Source organism: Eubalaena glacialis, chromosome 13, assembly GCF_028564815.1.
Source record: "Eubalaena glacialis isolate mEubGla1 chromosome 13, mEubGla1.1.hap2.+ XY, whole genome shotgun sequence".
Taxonomy (NCBI): Eukaryota; Metazoa; Chordata; class Mammalia; order Artiodactyla; family Balaenidae; genus Eubalaena; species Eubalaena glacialis.
Genome location: NC_083728.1, coordinates 16,039,662 through 16,057,730, shown reverse-complemented (window position 1 = coordinate 16,057,730; position 18,069 = coordinate 16,039,662). Strand labels below are relative to the sequence as shown.

General features: G+C 37.7%; 1 protein-coding gene across 1 annotated transcript in view; it reads left to right on the top strand.

Annotated features, from left to right (window-relative positions):
• Positions 1-18,069, top strand: part of STK4 (serine/threonine kinase 4) — a 95,228-nt gene that overhangs the window by 15,369 nt on the left and 61,790 nt on the right. The window contains exons 5-8 of the mRNA XM_061208462.1: positions 9,278-9,442; positions 13,446-13,613; positions 15,267-15,404; positions 17,902-18,030. Coding sequence (XP_061064445.1) covers positions 9,278-9,442; positions 13,446-13,613; positions 15,267-15,404; positions 17,902-18,030 — 600 coding nt within the window. The remainder of the gene's footprint in view (positions 1-9,277; positions 9,443-13,445; positions 13,614-15,266; positions 15,405-17,901; positions 18,031-18,069) is intronic.

Sequence of the window (18,069 nt, the reverse complement as noted above, 5' to 3'; positions counted from 1 at the left end):
CTACTGGGTCGGCCAAAAAGTTCGGTTGGGTGTTTTGTTTTTTTAAATTTAATTTAATTTATTTTTTTATACAGCAGGTTCTTATTAGTTATCCATTTTATACATATTAGTGTATACATGTCAATCCCAATCTCCCAATTCATCCCACCACCACCACCACCCCCGCCACTTCCCCCCCTTGGTGTCCATACGTTTGTTCTCTACATCTGTATATCTATTTCTGCCCTGCAGACCGGTTCATCTGTACCATTTTTCTAGGTTCCACATATATGCGTTAGTATACGATATTTGTTTTTCTCTTTCTGACTTACTTCACTCTGTATGACAGTCTCTAGATCCATCCACGTCTCTACAAATGACTGAATTTCGTTCCTTTTTATGGCTGAGTAATATTCCATTGTATATATGTACCACATCTTCTTTATCCATTCGTCTGTCGATGGGCGTTTAGGTTGCTTCCATGACCTGGCTATTGTAAATAGTGCCGCAGTGAACATTGGGGTGCCTGTGTCTTTTTGAATTATGGTTTTCTCTGGGTATATGCCCAGCAGTGGGATTGCTGGGTCATATGGTAATTCTATTTTTAGTTTTTTAAGGAACCTCCATACTGTTCTCCATAGTGGTTGTATCAGTTTACATTCCCACCAACAGTGCAAAAGGGTTCCCTTTTCTCCACACCCTTTCCAGCATTTGTTGTTTGTAGATTTTCTGATGATGCCCATTTTAACTGGTGTGAGGTGATACCTCATTGTAGTTTTGATTTGCATTTCTCTAATAATGAGTGATGTTGAGCAGCTTTTCATGTGCTTCTTGGCCATCTGTATGTCTTCTTTGGAGAAATGTCTATTTAGGTCTTCTGCCCATTTTTGGATCGGGTTGTTTGTTTTTTTAATATTGAGCTGCATGAGCTGTTTATATATTTTGGAGATTAATCCTTTGTCCGTTGATTCATTTGCAAATATTTTCTCCCATTCTGAGGGTTGTCTTTTGGTCTTGTTTATGGTTTCCTTTGCTGTGCAAAAGCTTTTAAGTATCATTAGGTCCCATTTGTTTATTTTTGTTTTTATTTCCATTACTCTAGGAGGTGGATCAAAAAAGATCTTGCTGTGATTTATGTCAAAGAGTGTTCTTCCTATGTTTTCCTCTAAGAGTTTTATAGTGTCTGGCCTTACATTTAGGTCTCTAATCCATTTTGAGTTTATTTTTGTGTATGGTGTTAGGGAGTGTTCTAATTTCATTCTTTTACATGTAGCTGTCCAGTTTTCCCAGCACCACTTGTTGAAGAGACTGTCTTTTCTCCATTGTATATCCTTGCCTGCTTTGTCATAGATTAATTGACCATAGGTGTGTGGGTTTATCTCTGGGCTTTCTATCCTGTTCCATTGATCTATATTTCTGTTTTTGTGCCAGTACCATATTGTCTTGATTACTGTAGCTTTGTAGTATAATCTGAAGTCAGGGAGTCTGATTCCTCCAGCTCCGTTTTTTTCCCTCAAGACCACTTTGGCTATTCGGGGTCTTTTGTGTCTCCATACAAATTTTAAGGTTTTTTGTTCTAGTTCTGTAAAAAATGCCATTGGTAATTTGATAGAGATTGCATTGAATCTGTAGATTGCTTTGGGTAGTATAGTCATTTTCACAATATTGATTCTTCCAATCCAAGAACATGGTATAGCTCTCCGTCTGTTTGTATTATCTTTAATTTCTTTCATCAGTGTCTTATAGTTTTCTGCATACAGGTCTTTTGTCTCCCTAGGTAGGTTTATTCCTAGGTATTTTATTCTTTTTGTTGCAGTGGTAAATGGGAATGTTTCCTTAATTTCTCTTTCAGATTTTTCATCATTTGTGTATAGGAATGCAAGAGATTTCTGTGCATTAATTTTGTATCCTGCAACTTTACCACATGCATTGATTAGCTCTAGTAGTTTTCTGGTGGCATCTTTAGGATTCTCTATGTATAGTATCATGTCATCTGCAAACAGTGACAGTTTTACTCCTTCTTTTCCAATTTGTATTCCTTTTATTTCTTTTTCTTCTCTGATTGCCAAGGCTAGGACTTCCAAAACTATGTTGTATAATAGTGGTAAGAGTGGACATCCTTGTCTTGTTCCTGATCTTAGAGGAAATGCTTTCAGTTTTTCACCATTAAGAATGATGTTTGCTGTGGGTTTGTTGTATATGGCCTTTATTATCTTGAGGTAGGTTCCCTCTATGCCCACTTTCTGGAGAGTTTTTATCATAAATGGGTGTTGAATTTTGTCAAAAGCTTTTTCTGCATCTATTGAGATGATCATATGGTTTTTCTTCTTCAATTTGTTAATATGGTGTATCACATTGATTGATTTGCGTATGTTGAAGAATCCTTGCATCCCTGGATAAATCCCACTTGATCGTGGTGTATGATCCTTTTAATGTGTTGTTGGATTCTGTTTGCTAGTATTCTGTAGAGGATTTTTCATCTATATTCATCAGTGATATTGGTCTGTAATTTTCTTTTTTTGTAGTATCTTTATCTGGTTTTGGTATCAGGGTGATGGTGGCCTCATAGAATGCGTTTGGGAGTGTTCCTTCCTTTGCAATTTTTTGGAAGAGTTTGAGAAGGATGGGTGTTAGCTCTTCTCTAAATGTTTGATAGAATTCACCTGTGAAGCCATCTGGTCCTGGACTTCTGTTTGTTGGAAGATTTTTTTTTAAAAATTAATTAATTAATTAATTTATTTATTTATTTATTTTTGGCTGCATTGGGTCTTCGTTTCTGTGCAAGGGCTTTCTCCAGTTGCGGCGAGCGGGGGCCACTCTTCATCGCGGTGCGCGGGCCTCTCATTGTTGCAGCCTCTCCTGTTGCGGAGCACAGGCTCCAGACGCGCAGGCTCAGTAGTTGTGGCTCACGGGGCTAGCCTCTCCACGGCATGTGGGATCCTCCCGGACCGGGGCACGAACCCGTGTCCCCTGCACCGGCAGGCGGACTCCCAACCACTGCGCCACCAGGGAAGCCCTGTTGGAAGATTTTTAATCACAGTTTCAATTTCATTACTTGTGATTGGTCTTTTCATATTTTCTATTTCTTCCTGGTTCAGTCTTGGAAGGTTATACCTTTCTAAGAATTTGTCCATTTCTTCCAGGTTGTCCATTTTATTGGCATAGAGTTGCTTGTAGTAGTCTCTTAGGGTGTTTTGTATTTCTGTGGTGTCTGCTGTAACTTCTCCTTTTTCATTTCTAATTTTATTGATTTGAGTCCTCTCCCTCTTTTTCTTGATGAGTCTGGCTAATGGTTTATCAATTTTGTTTATCTTCTCAAAGAAACAGCTTTTAGTTTTATTGATCTTTGCTATTGTTTTCTTTGTTTCTATTTCACTTATTTCTGCTCTGATCTTTATGATTTCTTTCCTTCTGGTAACTTTGGGTTTTGTTTGTTCTTCTTTCTCTAGTTCCTTTAGGTGTAAGGTTAGATTGTTTATTTGAGATTTTTCTTGTTTCTTGAGGTAGGCTTGTATTGCTATAAACTTCCCTCTTAGAACTGCTTTTGCTGCATCCCATAGGTTTTGGATTGTTGTGTTTTCGTTGTCATTTGTCTCTAGGTATTTTTTGATTTCCTCTTTGATTTCTTCAGGGATCTCTTGGTTATTTAGTAACGTATTGTTTAGCCTCCATGTGTTTATGTTTTCTACGTTTTTTTCCCCGTAATTGATTTCTAATCTCACAATGTTGTGGTCAGAAAAGATGCTTGATATGATTTCAGTTTTCTTAATTTACTGAGGTTTGATTAGTGGCCTAAGATGTGATCTATCCCGGAGAATGTTCCATGTGCACTTGAGAAGAAAGTGTAATCTGCTGTTTTGGGATGGAATGTCCTATAAATATCAATTAAATCAATCTGGTCTATTTTGTCATTTAAAGCTTGTGTTTCCTTATTAATTTTCTGTTTGGATGATCTGTCCATTGGTGTAAGTGAGGTGTTGAAGTCCCCCACTATTATTGTGTTACTGTTGATTTCCTCTTTTATAGCTGGTAGCAGTTGCCTTATGTATTGAGGTGCTCCTATGTTGGGTGCATGTATAATTGTTATATCTTCTTTTTGGATTGATCCCTTGATCCCTTGTCTCTTGTAACATTCTTTATTTTAAAGTCTATTTTATCTGATATGAGTATTGCTACTCCAGCTTTCTTTTGATTTCCATTTGCATGGAATATCTTTTTCCATCCCCTCACTTTCAGTCTGTATGTGTCCCTAAGTCTGAAGTGGGTCTCTTGTAGACAGCATATATATGGGCCTTGTTTTTGTATCCATTCAGCGAGGCTGTGTCTTTTGGTTGGATCATTTAATCCATTTATGTTTAAGGTAATTATCGATATGTATGTTCCTATTAACCATTTTTTTAATTGTTATGGGTTTGTTTTTGTAGGTCCTTTTCTCTTGTGTTTCCCACTTAGAGAAGTTCCTTTAGCATTTGTTGTAGAGCTGGTTTGGTGGTGCTGAATTCTCTTAGCTTTTGCTTGTCTGTAAAGCTTTTGATTTCTCCATCGAATCTGAATGAGATCCTTGCCAGGTAGAGTAATCTTGGTTGTAGGTTCTTCCCTTTCATCACTTTAAATATATCATGCCACTTCCTTCTGGCTTGTAGAGTTTCTGCTGAGAAATCAGCTGTTAACCTTATGGGAGTTCCCTTGTATGTTATTTGTCGTTTTTCCCTTGCTGCTTTCAATAATTTTTCTTTTTCTTTAATTTTTGTCTATTTGATTACTATGTGATTACTATGTGTCTTGGCGTGTTTCTCCTTGTGTTTATCCTGTATGGGATTCTCTGTGCTTCCTGGACCTGGGTGGCTATTCCTTTCCCATGTTAGGGAAGTTTTCGACTATAATCTCTTCAAATATTTTCTCGGGTCCTTTCTCTCTCTCTCCTCCTTCTGGGACCCCTATAATGCGAATGTTGTTGCGTTTAGTGTTGTCGCAGAGGTCTCTTAGGCTCTCTTCATTTCTTTCCATTCTTTTTTCTTTATTCTGTTCCGCAGCAGTGAATCCCACCATTCTGTCTTCCAGGTCACTTATCCGTTCTTCTGCCTCAGTTATTCTGCTATTGATTCCGTCTAGTGTATTTTTCATTTCAGTTATTGTGTTGTTCATCTCTGTTTGTTTGTTCTTTAATTCTTCTAGGTCTTTGTTAAACATTTCTTGCATCTTCTCGATCTTTGCCTCCATTCTTTTTCCGAGGTCCTGGATCATCTTCACTATCATTATTCTGAATTCTTTTTCTGGAAGGTTGCCTATCTCCACTTCATTTAGTTGTTTTTCTGGGGTTTTATCTTGTTCCTTCATCTGGTACATAGCCCTCTGCCTTTTCATCTTGTCTGTCTTTCTGTGAATGTGGCTTTTGTTCCACAGGCTGCAGGATTGTAGTTCTTCTTGCTTCTGCTGTCTGCTGTCTGGTGGATGAGGCTATCTAAGAAGCTTGTGCAAGTTTCCTGATGGGAGGGACTGGTGGTGGGTAGAGCTGGCTGTTGCTCTGGTGGGCAGAGCTCAGTAAAACTTTAATCTGCTTGTCTGCTGATGGGTGGGGCTGGGTTCCCTCCCTGTTGGTTGTTTGGCCTGAGGCGACCCAATACTGGAGCCTACCCAGCTCTTTGGTGGAGCTGATGGCGGACTCTGGGAGGGCTCTTGCGAAGGAGTACTTCCCAGAACTCTGCTGCCAGTGTCCTTGTCCTCACAGTGTGACACAGTCACCCCCCAACCTCTGCAGGAGACACTCCAACACTAGCAGGTAGGTCTGGTTCAGTTTCGTACGGGGTCACTGCTCCTTCCCCTGGGTCCCGATGCGCACACTACTTTGTGTGTGCCCTGCAAGGGTGGAGTCTGTTTTTCCCCCAGTCCTGTCAAAGTCCTGCAATCAAATCCTGCTAGCCTTCAAAGTCTGCCTCTCTAGGAATTACTCCTCCCATTGCCGGACCCCCAGGTTGGGAAGCCAGACGTGGGGCTCAGAACCTTCACTCCAGTGGGTGGACTTCTGTGGTATAAGCGTTCTCCAGTTTGTGAGTCACCCACCCAGCAGTTATGGGATTTGATTTTATTGTGATTGCGCCCCTCCTACCGTCTCATTGTGGCTTCTCCTTTGTCTTTGGATGTGGGGTATCTTTTTTGGTGAGTTCCAGTGTCTTCCTGTCAGTGATTGTTCAGCAGTTAGTTTTGATTCTGGTGCTCTCGCTGGAGGGAGTGAGAGCACGTCCTTCTACTCCGCCAGCTTGAACCAATCTCCTCGGTTGGGTTCTTCCATAAGATGTTACGGAAAAACCTGAACGAACTTTTTGGCCAACCCAATTTATTTGATATCCTGTGATTAAACCATAATGGAAAAGAATATGAAAAAGAATGTATGGATATGTGTAACTAAATCACTTTGCTGTACAGCAGAAATTAACATTGTAAATCAACTATACTCCAATAAATTTTTTAAAATATAAAATAAAAATATAAATATATAAAAAATAAAAAGATAACTTCTGTGTGGACTGTGAATGGATAAGAGTAGAAGCAGGGACTTCCTTAGCCTTTAGTTTTTTGTTTTGTTTTAATAAGAAAAATAGGCATAATAGTACCTATTTTAAGTATATGCAGAATTTTGAAAATTAATTTAATTTTGTGAAAATACTTTGTAAATTGTGAGGTGCTATACAAATTATAAGGTGGGAGTGTTTTAAAACTCAGTTTTAACTTGGATTATCCATACTACGATATCCTTTTCTTAATTTACATTATTCAGAGTTAGCGTGTTTGTCTAATTAAATAGCACGTTCTTTAGCTAGGAGTAATATCCTAACGTGAGATATATGTTAAGAAGTCCCAAATCTTCAATAATTAATTTATTGAATTAAAAATAGGGTTCCAAGGTTTCTTATATGCAGCATGAAGTTATTTTGTTTCAGGTATTTTAAAACAATCCAAAATTAATTTTAATGATGCTTTTGATGTTTTTTGATGTTTTAATATTAGTTTATTACATTCACGTAATTTTTAACTATTAAGTGCTAATCTTTAACTATTACATATTATTTTGCGAAATGTTTTAACTCTGCACTGTCCAGCCTGATAGCTAGCCCCTGTGGTTACTGACGACTTGAAATGTGGTTAGTCTGAATTGAAATGTGCTGTAATATAAAATACCAGATTTTGAAGTATTATTACCAAAAAAAGAACATAGAAAGTCTTTAACTTTTTGGTATATTGGAATAATAATATTTTTTGGATAAATATGGTTAAGTAAAATATACAATCAAAATTAATTTTGCTTGTTTCATTTTCTTTTTAATGTGTGGCTACTAGAAAATTAAAAGTTATATTTGTGGCTCACGTTATATTTCTGTTGGGCAGTGCTACCTTAACGGATTAGCTCAGCTGGTTAGAATAAGGAGTTAGTAAGTCATGAACTTTGTTCTTTGGCCACAGAAGGTACCCCAAACTCTTGCTTGCCACTGTGCCAATAGTGTTTGCTTGCATTTTAATGAAAGCTCTGTCATTTATTAGCTCTGTGACCTTTGGCACAAATTACTTGTCTGTGCTTCACCTTCATTATCTATAAAACGGTGATGATAATAATAGTACCTACCTCATTCGATTTTTATAAGGATTAAGTGAGATTATAAAAGTGTGTAGCATAGATGAAATGCTTAATATTTGTTAGTTATTTTTAATATTATTAGCATAGTGCCTGGCTCATAATAGATGCTTATTAAATATTTGGTGATTGATTGCTTGATTCTGTAATAGTTATTAAACAACATGGATTCTTACATGCCTTACTATATCATTTGATTTTCATGACGATCTTGAAGAAAGGTGATTTGCCTATTTTATAGATGGAGCAACTGAGACTAAGAGACATTAGATAACTTGCTGAAGTCACAGAACTAGAAAGTAGAGCCAAGAGTAAAAACTAGGTCTTTCTAATCCCAAATTGCATATTTTTTGCACCACAACATATTCCCTTCTAAATATGAGTTGTTTGTCAGAAGGGGACTGATTGAGAGTCTGTTGACTGAGTTTGTTTAGGACTGGGGTTGGATCAGCACAAAGTCAGCATTGCACTGATCAGATATTCTGTCAGTCTCCCGCATTCTTGCTTCCGTTTACTCATCATCATTCAGCAAATATTTTTTCAGGACCTACAGTGTGCTAGGTGGCTTTGTTGGTGCTAGGGATTCAATAGTAAGCAAATCAAAGACATTTTAAAATGGAGCTTATGTTTCTAATAGGGAAGACGTCACATAAATAGGTATACAGATAATGTATAGTATGTCAGGTGGTGATAATGCTGCAATGACCAATAAGTAGGATAAGGGGATAGAGAATGATCTAGGAATGGAGGGAGCTAGCGAAGGCCTCTCTGATTTTCTGATGAGGCGACATTTGGGCAGAGACAGTGAAGTAAGGGACCAGCTTATCCAGAAATCTAGCTGAAGGGCACTGCAGGCAGAGAGAACAGCAGATTAAAAGGCCCAGAAGTGGTAGTGTGTTTAGAGTGTTCAAGGAATAGCAGGGTAACTTATGTGGCTGAAACAGGATGAGCAAGGTAGAAGGTGATAGAAGATGAAGGTAGCTGGGAGCCAGATAAGGTAAGACCTTGGTGAGGACTGGCTTTAATTCTGAGTGACTTAGGAAGCCACTGGACGATTTTGAGCAGATATGGCTTACATTTTAAACGGTTCATTATGGCTGCTGTGTGGAAAATACAATGTAGAGGGTCAAGGGCAGAAGTAACGAGACCAGTTAGGAGATATTAGAATAGTTCTGGCAGGGCATGATGGTGGCTTGGATCTGGGTGATTACAGAGGATATAGTTGCATATATTTTGAAGATAGAGAAGAGCCAAGGATGACCTCAAGGTTTTTGGCCAGAGCAACTGGAAGAATGAAATTGCCTTTTACTGAGAGAGAGAAGACCGTGGGAAGAGTAGAGTAGGTGAGTGGGTGGTAAAGAAAGGGATAGGGTGGTGGTAAAAATAAAGAATTTGATTTTGACATGTTATGCTTATGATGCTTGTTAGGTATTCATTTGGAGGTGTTGTGTGGGCAAATATATGAATCTGATATTTGGGGAGAGATCTGGGCTAGAAATATAACTTTGGGAGTGGTCAGCGTAGCGATGGTATTATAAGCTGTCAGATGCTGTTCACACGTTGAATAAGATCGTATATTCTAGGAAAGGAGTTTGGGTCTTTTTTTTTTTTTCCTTTTTCAAATGTGCTGATGTAAACTAATAGAATTTTAACTTCTCATTCTTTTTTCAGTTAACAGAAGATGAAATAGCTACAATATTACAGTCAACACTTAAGGGACTGGAATACCTTCATTTTATGAGAAAAATACACCGAGATATCAAGGCAGGAAATATTTTGCTAAATACAGAAGGTCATGCCAAACTTGCAGATTTTGGGGTAGCAGGTCAACTTACAGTAAGTAAAAATGTTACTTGTGTAGTTAACTTTCAGGTCTTTCTTGAGAAGGAGTTCCTTGTATTTATTTATTTAAAAATATAATATTTGATATAATTGAATTTTTAAAAATTTAAAAATGTACCAATAGGTTACAAAGGAGCTGGTAGGTTATTTTAGATCCTTTCCTGGAGTTCAGGTCCCATAGTTTAACTTTGTTTAGCTTTGATAAAGATAAAAACTGGGCTTCCCTGGTGGCGCAGTGGTTAGAAATCCGCCTGCCAATGCAGGGGACACGGGTTCGTGCCCCGGTCCGGGAAGATCCCACATGCCGCGGAGCGGCTAGGCCCGTGAGCCACAACTACTGAGCCTGCGCGTCTGGAGCCTGTGCTCCGCAACGGGAGAGGCCGCGACAGTGAGAGGCCCGCGCACCGCGATGAAGAATGGCCCCCGCTCGCCGCAACTGGAGAAAGCCCTTGCACAGAAACTAAGACCCAACACATCCAAAAATAAATTAATTAATTAAAAAAAAAAAAAAAAAAAGATAAAAACTAAAACAGGAAATAATGGAGTAGAAGTTTACATTCTATTGGGCTACATCATCATATTTATAAAAGGAAGAAGAATTAAATCTAAATGGCTTTCCTTGAATAAGACAGAATGTCATCTCATTCAGCCTGCAGGTAGCAGTTGGCTTTACTGAAAACACTCCTCATTTGGTTCCAAAATACAGACTCTTGATTTTCCTCCTACCTCAGTAGTGCATGGCAATGAAATAAACCTTGTTTTAAAACAGGAAGTCTAAAATTATCTGATTTTGTAAAATCAGATAATATGTGTGAAATATGTGTAGAAAAATAGAAGGAGTTCTGGACAGATATATACTAAAATTTGCAACAATGTTATCTGTCATTTTTCTTGGGTAGTAGAAAAATATATACATATATAGTTTGTTTGTTTAGAGCTGGTATTATATACAGGTTTTATTTTTAAAAATTTTAAATCTGCCTGGAACATGTTAGGAAGTTTCATAGGTATTGCAACAGCACAAAAATTGCTTTGATATTAAAAAAAACTCAGGAACTTATTCCATACTGTGATTTGTGGGCCCTTCCAAAGATTTTGTTGTTAACACATAAGTAAACAGTACTAAACAGTATTATCTAAATTACAATCTTAATAAGGAAACCAAATTGAAAAAAAAAATCTCCTGGTGCTGTGTAAAAGATATTACAATTTAAAATATCAATTGCATTTAGTAACTGAGACTTTTTTCACAGAAATAGAATATAACAATCTTAAAATTCATATGGAACCACAAAAGGCCCCAAATAGCCAAAGCAGTCGTGAGAAAGGAGAACAAAGCTGGAGGTTTCACACTTCTTGATTGCAAACTCTGTTACAAAGCTAAAGTAATCAAAACAGTATGGTATTGGCATAAAAATAGACACATAGACCAATGGAACAGAATCAAGAGCCCAGAAATAAACTCATGTTTATACGGTCAACTAATATTTGACAACGGAGCCAAGAATGCTCAGTGGGAAAAGATGGTCTCTCCAATAAATGATCTTGGGAAAACTAGATATTCATATGCAAAAGAATGAAACTGGACCCCTTTCTTACACCACTCACAAAAAATTAACTCAAAATGGATTAAAAACCTAAATATGAGGCCTGAAACCCAAAAACTCCTAGAAGAAAACATAGGGAAAATGCTCCTTGGCATTGGTCTTGGCAGTGATTTTTTGGATATGACAGTAAAAGCACAAACAGTGGGACGTCACTGAGATTTTGGTTGGGATTGAATTGAATTGTGTTGAGGTTGTGTTAAATCATAAATCAACTTGGAAAATATTGCCATCTTCATGATGTTATGCTTTAAAAGTCCTTTTCTGCTTCAACATTGAATAGCTATTCATCTACACTTTCCTTTAGTACTTTTTGGATTTTGTTCTTTGTATTTAAATTTTCAACCTATTAGAACTTACTTTGGTGAAAGCATAAGGTAGGAATTTTTTTTTTTTTAAATTTTATTTATTTATTTATGGCTGTGTTGGGTCTTCGTTTCTGTGCGAGGGCTTTCTCTAGTTGCGGCAAGTGGGGGCCACTCTTCATCGCGGTGCGCGGGCCTCTCACTATCGCGGCCTCTCTTGTTGCGGAGCACAGGCTCCAGACGCGCAGGCTCAGTAATTGTGGCTCACGGGCCTAGTTGCTCCGCGGCATGTGGGATCTTCCCAGACCAGGGCTCGAACCCGTGTCCCCTGCATTTTGCAGGCAGATTCTCAACCACTGCGCCACCAGGGAAGCCCATAAGGTAGGAATTTAAGTGTGGACTCTTACAAATGAATAGACAGTTGCCCAGTGCTTTTTTCCCCCCATAATCTATCCTTTGCTTGCTGATTTAAAAATGACGTTTTAATCATATCTTCAAATTATACATTTATATACATATAAGGGTGTGTGTGTGTGTGTTTGTATACCATAATCTGTTTCTGGACTTAATATTTTCCATTGCTATGCTACTATACTAATATAACTTTGTAATACAGATCTAGTTAGGTTAGTATCTACTCATTACTCTTAATGTTCAAAAAGCGTTTAGTTATCCAGATATCCATTTCTAATTGGAAATAATCCTTGACAACAACATTGACTATCACCACTTGAATAGTGCAGATTTGAAGTTTCAGAGCAAAGGAAATGACTTAAGCAGTAAGTTAGTTCCTTTGTTAATTTTTTACATAGGACTGACAAAGTGAGATCAATTTAAAAATATTACCTGTTGTTTGCTCCTGACTGGCATAACCTAACTTAAGTGATAGACATTTTAGAAGGAACATGGGTGATTATGATGGGAAGTCCTGTTGTCTATTTAGTTCTGTTTAAAATCCTTCTCTTCCTAAAACACAGGAATTCTAGAAAGGTTCTCTTTCAATAGGGCCATGCTATTCTGGGAAAGTATGCAAGTAGTTATTTGCCCATGTGTACTATATTCATATATTATTTAAGCCCCAAAGTAAGACTATATATATACAGTATAATATTATATAAAATATATATATATTATAAAAAAGAAAATCATATATGTACATATATATGTACACATATTTTCTCTTTTTTAAATTTTCTCTTTTTAAAATTTACTGATTACACATGTAATACACACTCACATAATCCAGCTGAGTGTTACAAAAGTATACGGGATGGAAAGTAAAAATCTTTCGTAATTCTGTCTTCTAGATATGACTCTTGTTAATAGTTTGGTGTATATTACTTGGAGATTTTTTTTTTGCTATCCATGTAACAACAATGTTTATTATTATTGGTTGTTGTTTTATTGTTGTTCTGATCATTGTTTTTCTTTTACAAAGACAAGGCTGTATTATATATAATTTTGAACATAAGTTTTTTACTTCACAATGTGTCTTGTACATTTTTTCCATGTCAGAAAAGTGTATGTAGGTCCTTTTTTTTTCATTGTATGGATATTTATTATATTTAACTTACTTCCTTTAGTTGGTTATTTGTGTTGTTTCCTTTTTTTCTTTTTTCCCCCCCTTCTATTATAAATATTTCTACAGTACTTGTGCATATATCTTGGGGTACTTATATATAGGACACATTTCTAGAAATAGATTTGAATCAAAGGATATGGACATATAAAGTTAATAAATATCGCCAAGTTGCATACTAAAACATTGTATCAGTTTATGCTCCTATAACATTGTATTTTAGTGCCTGTATTTTGTATTTTAATCTATGCTATTATCAGCAATAGTTATTAGTAATCAATCTCATTTTAGTGTTTCATTAATTGATTATTTTTTGTGTTTTAATAATTGATTGAGAATCTTTTATGTTTCTATGTCATTTGAATTTCTTTTGTGACTTGCTTGATCAATCATGCTTGAATATGGTTTGTGTATGTATTTCAAGTCTAAGACACTTCTTATTGTTGGAAGGGACTGTTTTTCTCAACAGTTTTATTGCTTAGTGTTGATCTATCTCCTTTCTATTTTAGGATACCATGGCCAAGAGAAATACAGTGATAGGAACACCATTTTGGATGGCTCCAGAAGTGATTCAGGAAATTGGGTACAACTGTGTGGCAGACATCTGGTCGTTGGGAATAACAGCCATAGAAATGGCTGAAGGAAAGCCCCCATATGCCGATATCCATCCAATGAGGGTAAGGAAATGGACAGAAAACCAGTAGGGTGGTTAGTTACCGGTGATCATTAGAAACTTAGTTAAATGACTTACTTGGTTAGGTACCAAACAATAAATGAATTAATTGTAAATAATTGATAAGTGTCAGTCTAGACTCCAGATGATGATACACTTCCACTAATTGTAGTCACTAATTAAGTCAAGTGTAATCCACCCCTCTCCATTCTAGAGGTTGTGTATTAATAGCCCTCTGGCAGGACGTGGGCCAGGAAATGTGTGGTTGACTCGTACAGTGTATATGTTTTTAATAGTTCAGGTGCTCACATTTTAACATAACAACACTAACTGGAGCTGAGCAGCAGTCCCCTCCTTTATACAGGGCATGGTCTTTCCACTTTATCAGTCTCCACGATTCCCTATTCACCAAGTATCACTTATTGCAGTGTTTTCTCTAATGTTTTTTATAGTAGTATTAAGAGGAAAGTAGACTATTTTTTTAAATTCATGTCACTGACACCCAGTCTGGTTCATTTGTTGTCTTTTTCCTGCCTGGCCCTTATAGGTATTTACATGTGTAAGTTCTGGAGGCTCTTTACTCTCCAACTTCCATCCACTCTTAGAGTATGAAGGGCCCATAGGTTCAGTCGCCATCGAAACTCCTTCAGTGTTGGTACGCTAAGCAGTTTTCAGCCTTTCCCAACCCCTAGAACCCCTCTTGATAGCACTGTTACAAGACCTTGACCCTACCTTCTTCAGCGGCTCTGTCGTCTTCTCCATACTGCCCAACTCAGCACCCCCTCTCTTCTGATTAAGTAGTCCTTCTATTAATAGACATAACAGTTTTTTAAAAAGTATTCATGTGCCCAAAGATAAACTCCTGTCTTTTTGGGGGGGCAGAAGTGGAGAAGGGTGGGAAGATTTACTCGTTATATTTTTAGATTTAAAGAGTATAATTTAAGCTGCTTATTGCAAAGAGTTTTATGTTTTTAAAAAGCTGTACCTCTTTTATTGGAAGCTCAATAAATAATACAGACATACCTCATTTCATTGTGCTTCACTCTATTGAGTTTTTGACAAATTGAAGGTTTGTGGCAACCCTGTGTTAAGAAAGTCTATCAGTGCCATTTTTCTTTTTCTTTTTTTTTAAAGACTATTTTTTAAAATTAATTAATTTATTTGTTTGGCTGAGTTGGGTCTTAGTTGCAGCATGTGGGCTCTTCGTTGCAGCATGCGGGCTTCTCTCTAGTTGTGACACACAGCCCTAGAGCACACGGGCTCAGTAGTTGCGGCGTGTGGGCTTAGTTGCCCCGCGGCATGTGGGATCTTAGTTCCCTGACCAGGGACCGAATCCACGTCCCCTGCATTGGAAGGCAGATCCTTAACCACTGGACCACCAGGGAAGTCCCTATCAGCGCCATCTTTGCAACAGCATTTGCTCACTTTGTGTCTCTGTGTCACATTTTGGTAATTCTCGCAATATTTCAAACTTTTTCACTATTATTATATTTGTTAATAGTGATCTACTTTGAGATACCTGGATTTTTGTTGTATTTTGGATGGGCTTGCAGTGGAGAAGAGAAAAATCATTTTATCAAACTCCAAATGTATTTCCAGTCATATTTTTATTGGAGCATCACTTTTATTTTGCCAAATTTTTTTTTTTTAAAACTAGGCAATCTTCATGATTCCTACCAACCCACCTCCCACATTCCGAAAGCCAGAACTGTGGTCAGATAGCTTCATGGATTTTGTGAAGCAGTGTCTCATAAAGAGCCCTGAGCAGAGAGCCACGGCCACTCAACTTCTACAGGTATGAATCACCCTGGGGTGCTGCCTCTTTCTATTTCATTCACAGGCTGACCAAAAGATGCTGTTAACCCACCTACATGGAGATGGTAAAGAGGTATAAAATATTCCCTTTGAATGTAACTGCTTAGAAAAGACATAGAGAATAAAGTTAAATCATTGAACAAGATAATAAGAAAATACAGGGCTCTATGGGATTAGAGAACAGGAACTGACATTTATTGAGCACCTACTGTGTGCTAGATACTTAGCATGTTGTGCCATTTAATCATCACATACACCCTGTGAGAGAGGGGTATTAATTTACTTTTATAGGTGAGAAAATGAAGATTTAGAGAGGTTAACTCATTTAGAGCCGCTCAGCTGGTAAACAGCAAAGCCAGGATTAGAACCTAAGTCTTTTTGATCCCAAAGCAGGAGTGCCATTAAAGATACCCAGTTCTGACAGAGAACTGGGATCAATGGTAGGTGCTGTTGTAGCTCAGGGTGGAAAGAGGCCACTTTGGGCTAGAGATACCAGGACTGCTTTCCTGGAGGAGGTAACCTGTGTGCTTGGGCCTTGAAGGATGGGTGGGGTTTGGCAGGCAGTATGCTTAATAGTTAGGAGCTTGGATTCTGGAGCCTGTCCTGGGGTTTGAGTCGTGGCTCCCTGTTTGCTAGCTCTATGACCTTGGGCAAGTAACATAACCTCTCTGTTACTTTAGTTTTCTTATCTATACAGTGGAAATCAAGTACCTGCCCCATATGTTGGTTGTGAAGATTAAGTGATATAATATGTATGACTTTGAACAATGCCTTACACATATTAAAGATAGTATATAATGGATTTGACAAATATCTGCTGTTATTACTGAGCTAGGCCAATGGTTTTCAGTCATGTCAGATCCAATACCCCCTTTTTATAACCAATACATATTTTTTTAACATTTATATAACATTTATAATCCTTTTGGAATGAAACTCATAGATGCTAAAACCTATTTATGCCCAAAGTTTAAAAAGAATCAGGGTAATGTTGGTGCTATGATGGAGAAATATAAGAATAATAATTTATAATAATACAAGTGTCAATATAGAAATGCTCCAGCTTTTCAATTTGTAGACATAATGAAGTAATGAGACAACTGTGTCTAGCATCATGAATGAGTTTAGATTTAAGAGCAGTAAGAAGAACAGAAACCATTCCATTCAAGAAACACAGGAAAATGAGTGTATGGACACTAACAGAAATCTAATGTTAAGTAATAACAGGGCAGACTCATTTATATATGATAAGAGGAGGGAAATGATCTTATAGACTTGCCCAGTGGCGAGAACAAGGAAATATGATATTCTTGCAAACGAGCTGGGTCTTATTTCTAAGAGCTGTGGCAAATTCTTTTCCTGCCTGGATGGGGTACTGATGCAGTTTTAGGGACAAGATATCTTCTGTATTTCGATCTTACCACACATTGAGGTATACTGTCTGCCTCTAGGGTCCTTGCCTCTAGGGTCCTTGCAAAGACCTTGGAGCCCATATCCTGTGACGGGTGCTGGGGAACAGAGAATGGATTACAGATAAACACTGAGGGCAATGTCAGAATAAGTTTGGAAAACAACAGGCAATGCTCCCCCCCCCAAAAAAAGAATTTCCACATGTAATTTTCACAGTATAGATTTCTTACTGTGTTACAAAGGCAGCCAACAAAAATATAAGATGGTATTAACATTAAAAACTTTAAACTATTTCTATGAAGGAAAGTCAGCAATATCCCTGTGTTTCAAGTATCTTTGCAGATTGAATAATATTGGGGCCTACATCTGTTACATATTAGTGACCAGTTTTAGTATTTCTATAGTAACTGCACTTTGGCACTAAAATCCTTTTTACCTAAATACATAGTTGGAAATGCTATAGGACATTGAATAGAAAGAATAAGCAGGAGGAGTAAACTATTCAGTGATTTCTAAACAATGTCTTTTTTCCGCTTAAGCCCCCTCTCCAAAATCACCTCCCAAATTACTAGACTTTTTGCTTATCTCTTAAAAAAGTTCGTCAGCATTATTTATCAAAGTGTATAGGTACTCTGAGACATTTTAAAGATATGGAGAATGTGCTGTGGTTCATTGTTGTATAAGACTGTTCCACACGTTATGGGATTACTTGTGTCCCTGCCCCCTTTCCTATGTCCCATGTAGTTGGTGTTCTCCAAACATTGTAGCAACAAGCTCCCAAGATGTTTACAGAACTTCCTCTAGGGGGCAATGCCAGCCTGTTGAGAATCTCCAGAGTTGGTAGAGAGAAATGGAGGAAACATTCCAGCCAAGCCAGAAAAGATGGGCAAAGCCTGAATGCACCTGCTGACAGTTATAAAGCAAGTGTGGGTTAGCTGTAGTCCAAAGCATAAAGAGAAAGATTAGATTCACTGATTGATTCAACAAAGATTGTCAAGTGCCTACTGTGTGCCAGGCAGTGTTTTGGCACTGGTGCCATATAAACCGTCTTCAACTTTTTTGCTAAGCACCCATTTGTCAAGAGTGCCAAAGGAGTGTCCATACTGCGGGATTTAATTAACGAAGCCATGGACGTGAAGCTGAAACGCCAGGAAGCCCAGCAGCGGGAGGTGGACCAGGACGATGAAGAAAACTCAGTGAGTGGCTGTGGTGGGCGTTGTGGTGGGCCTCGGGCA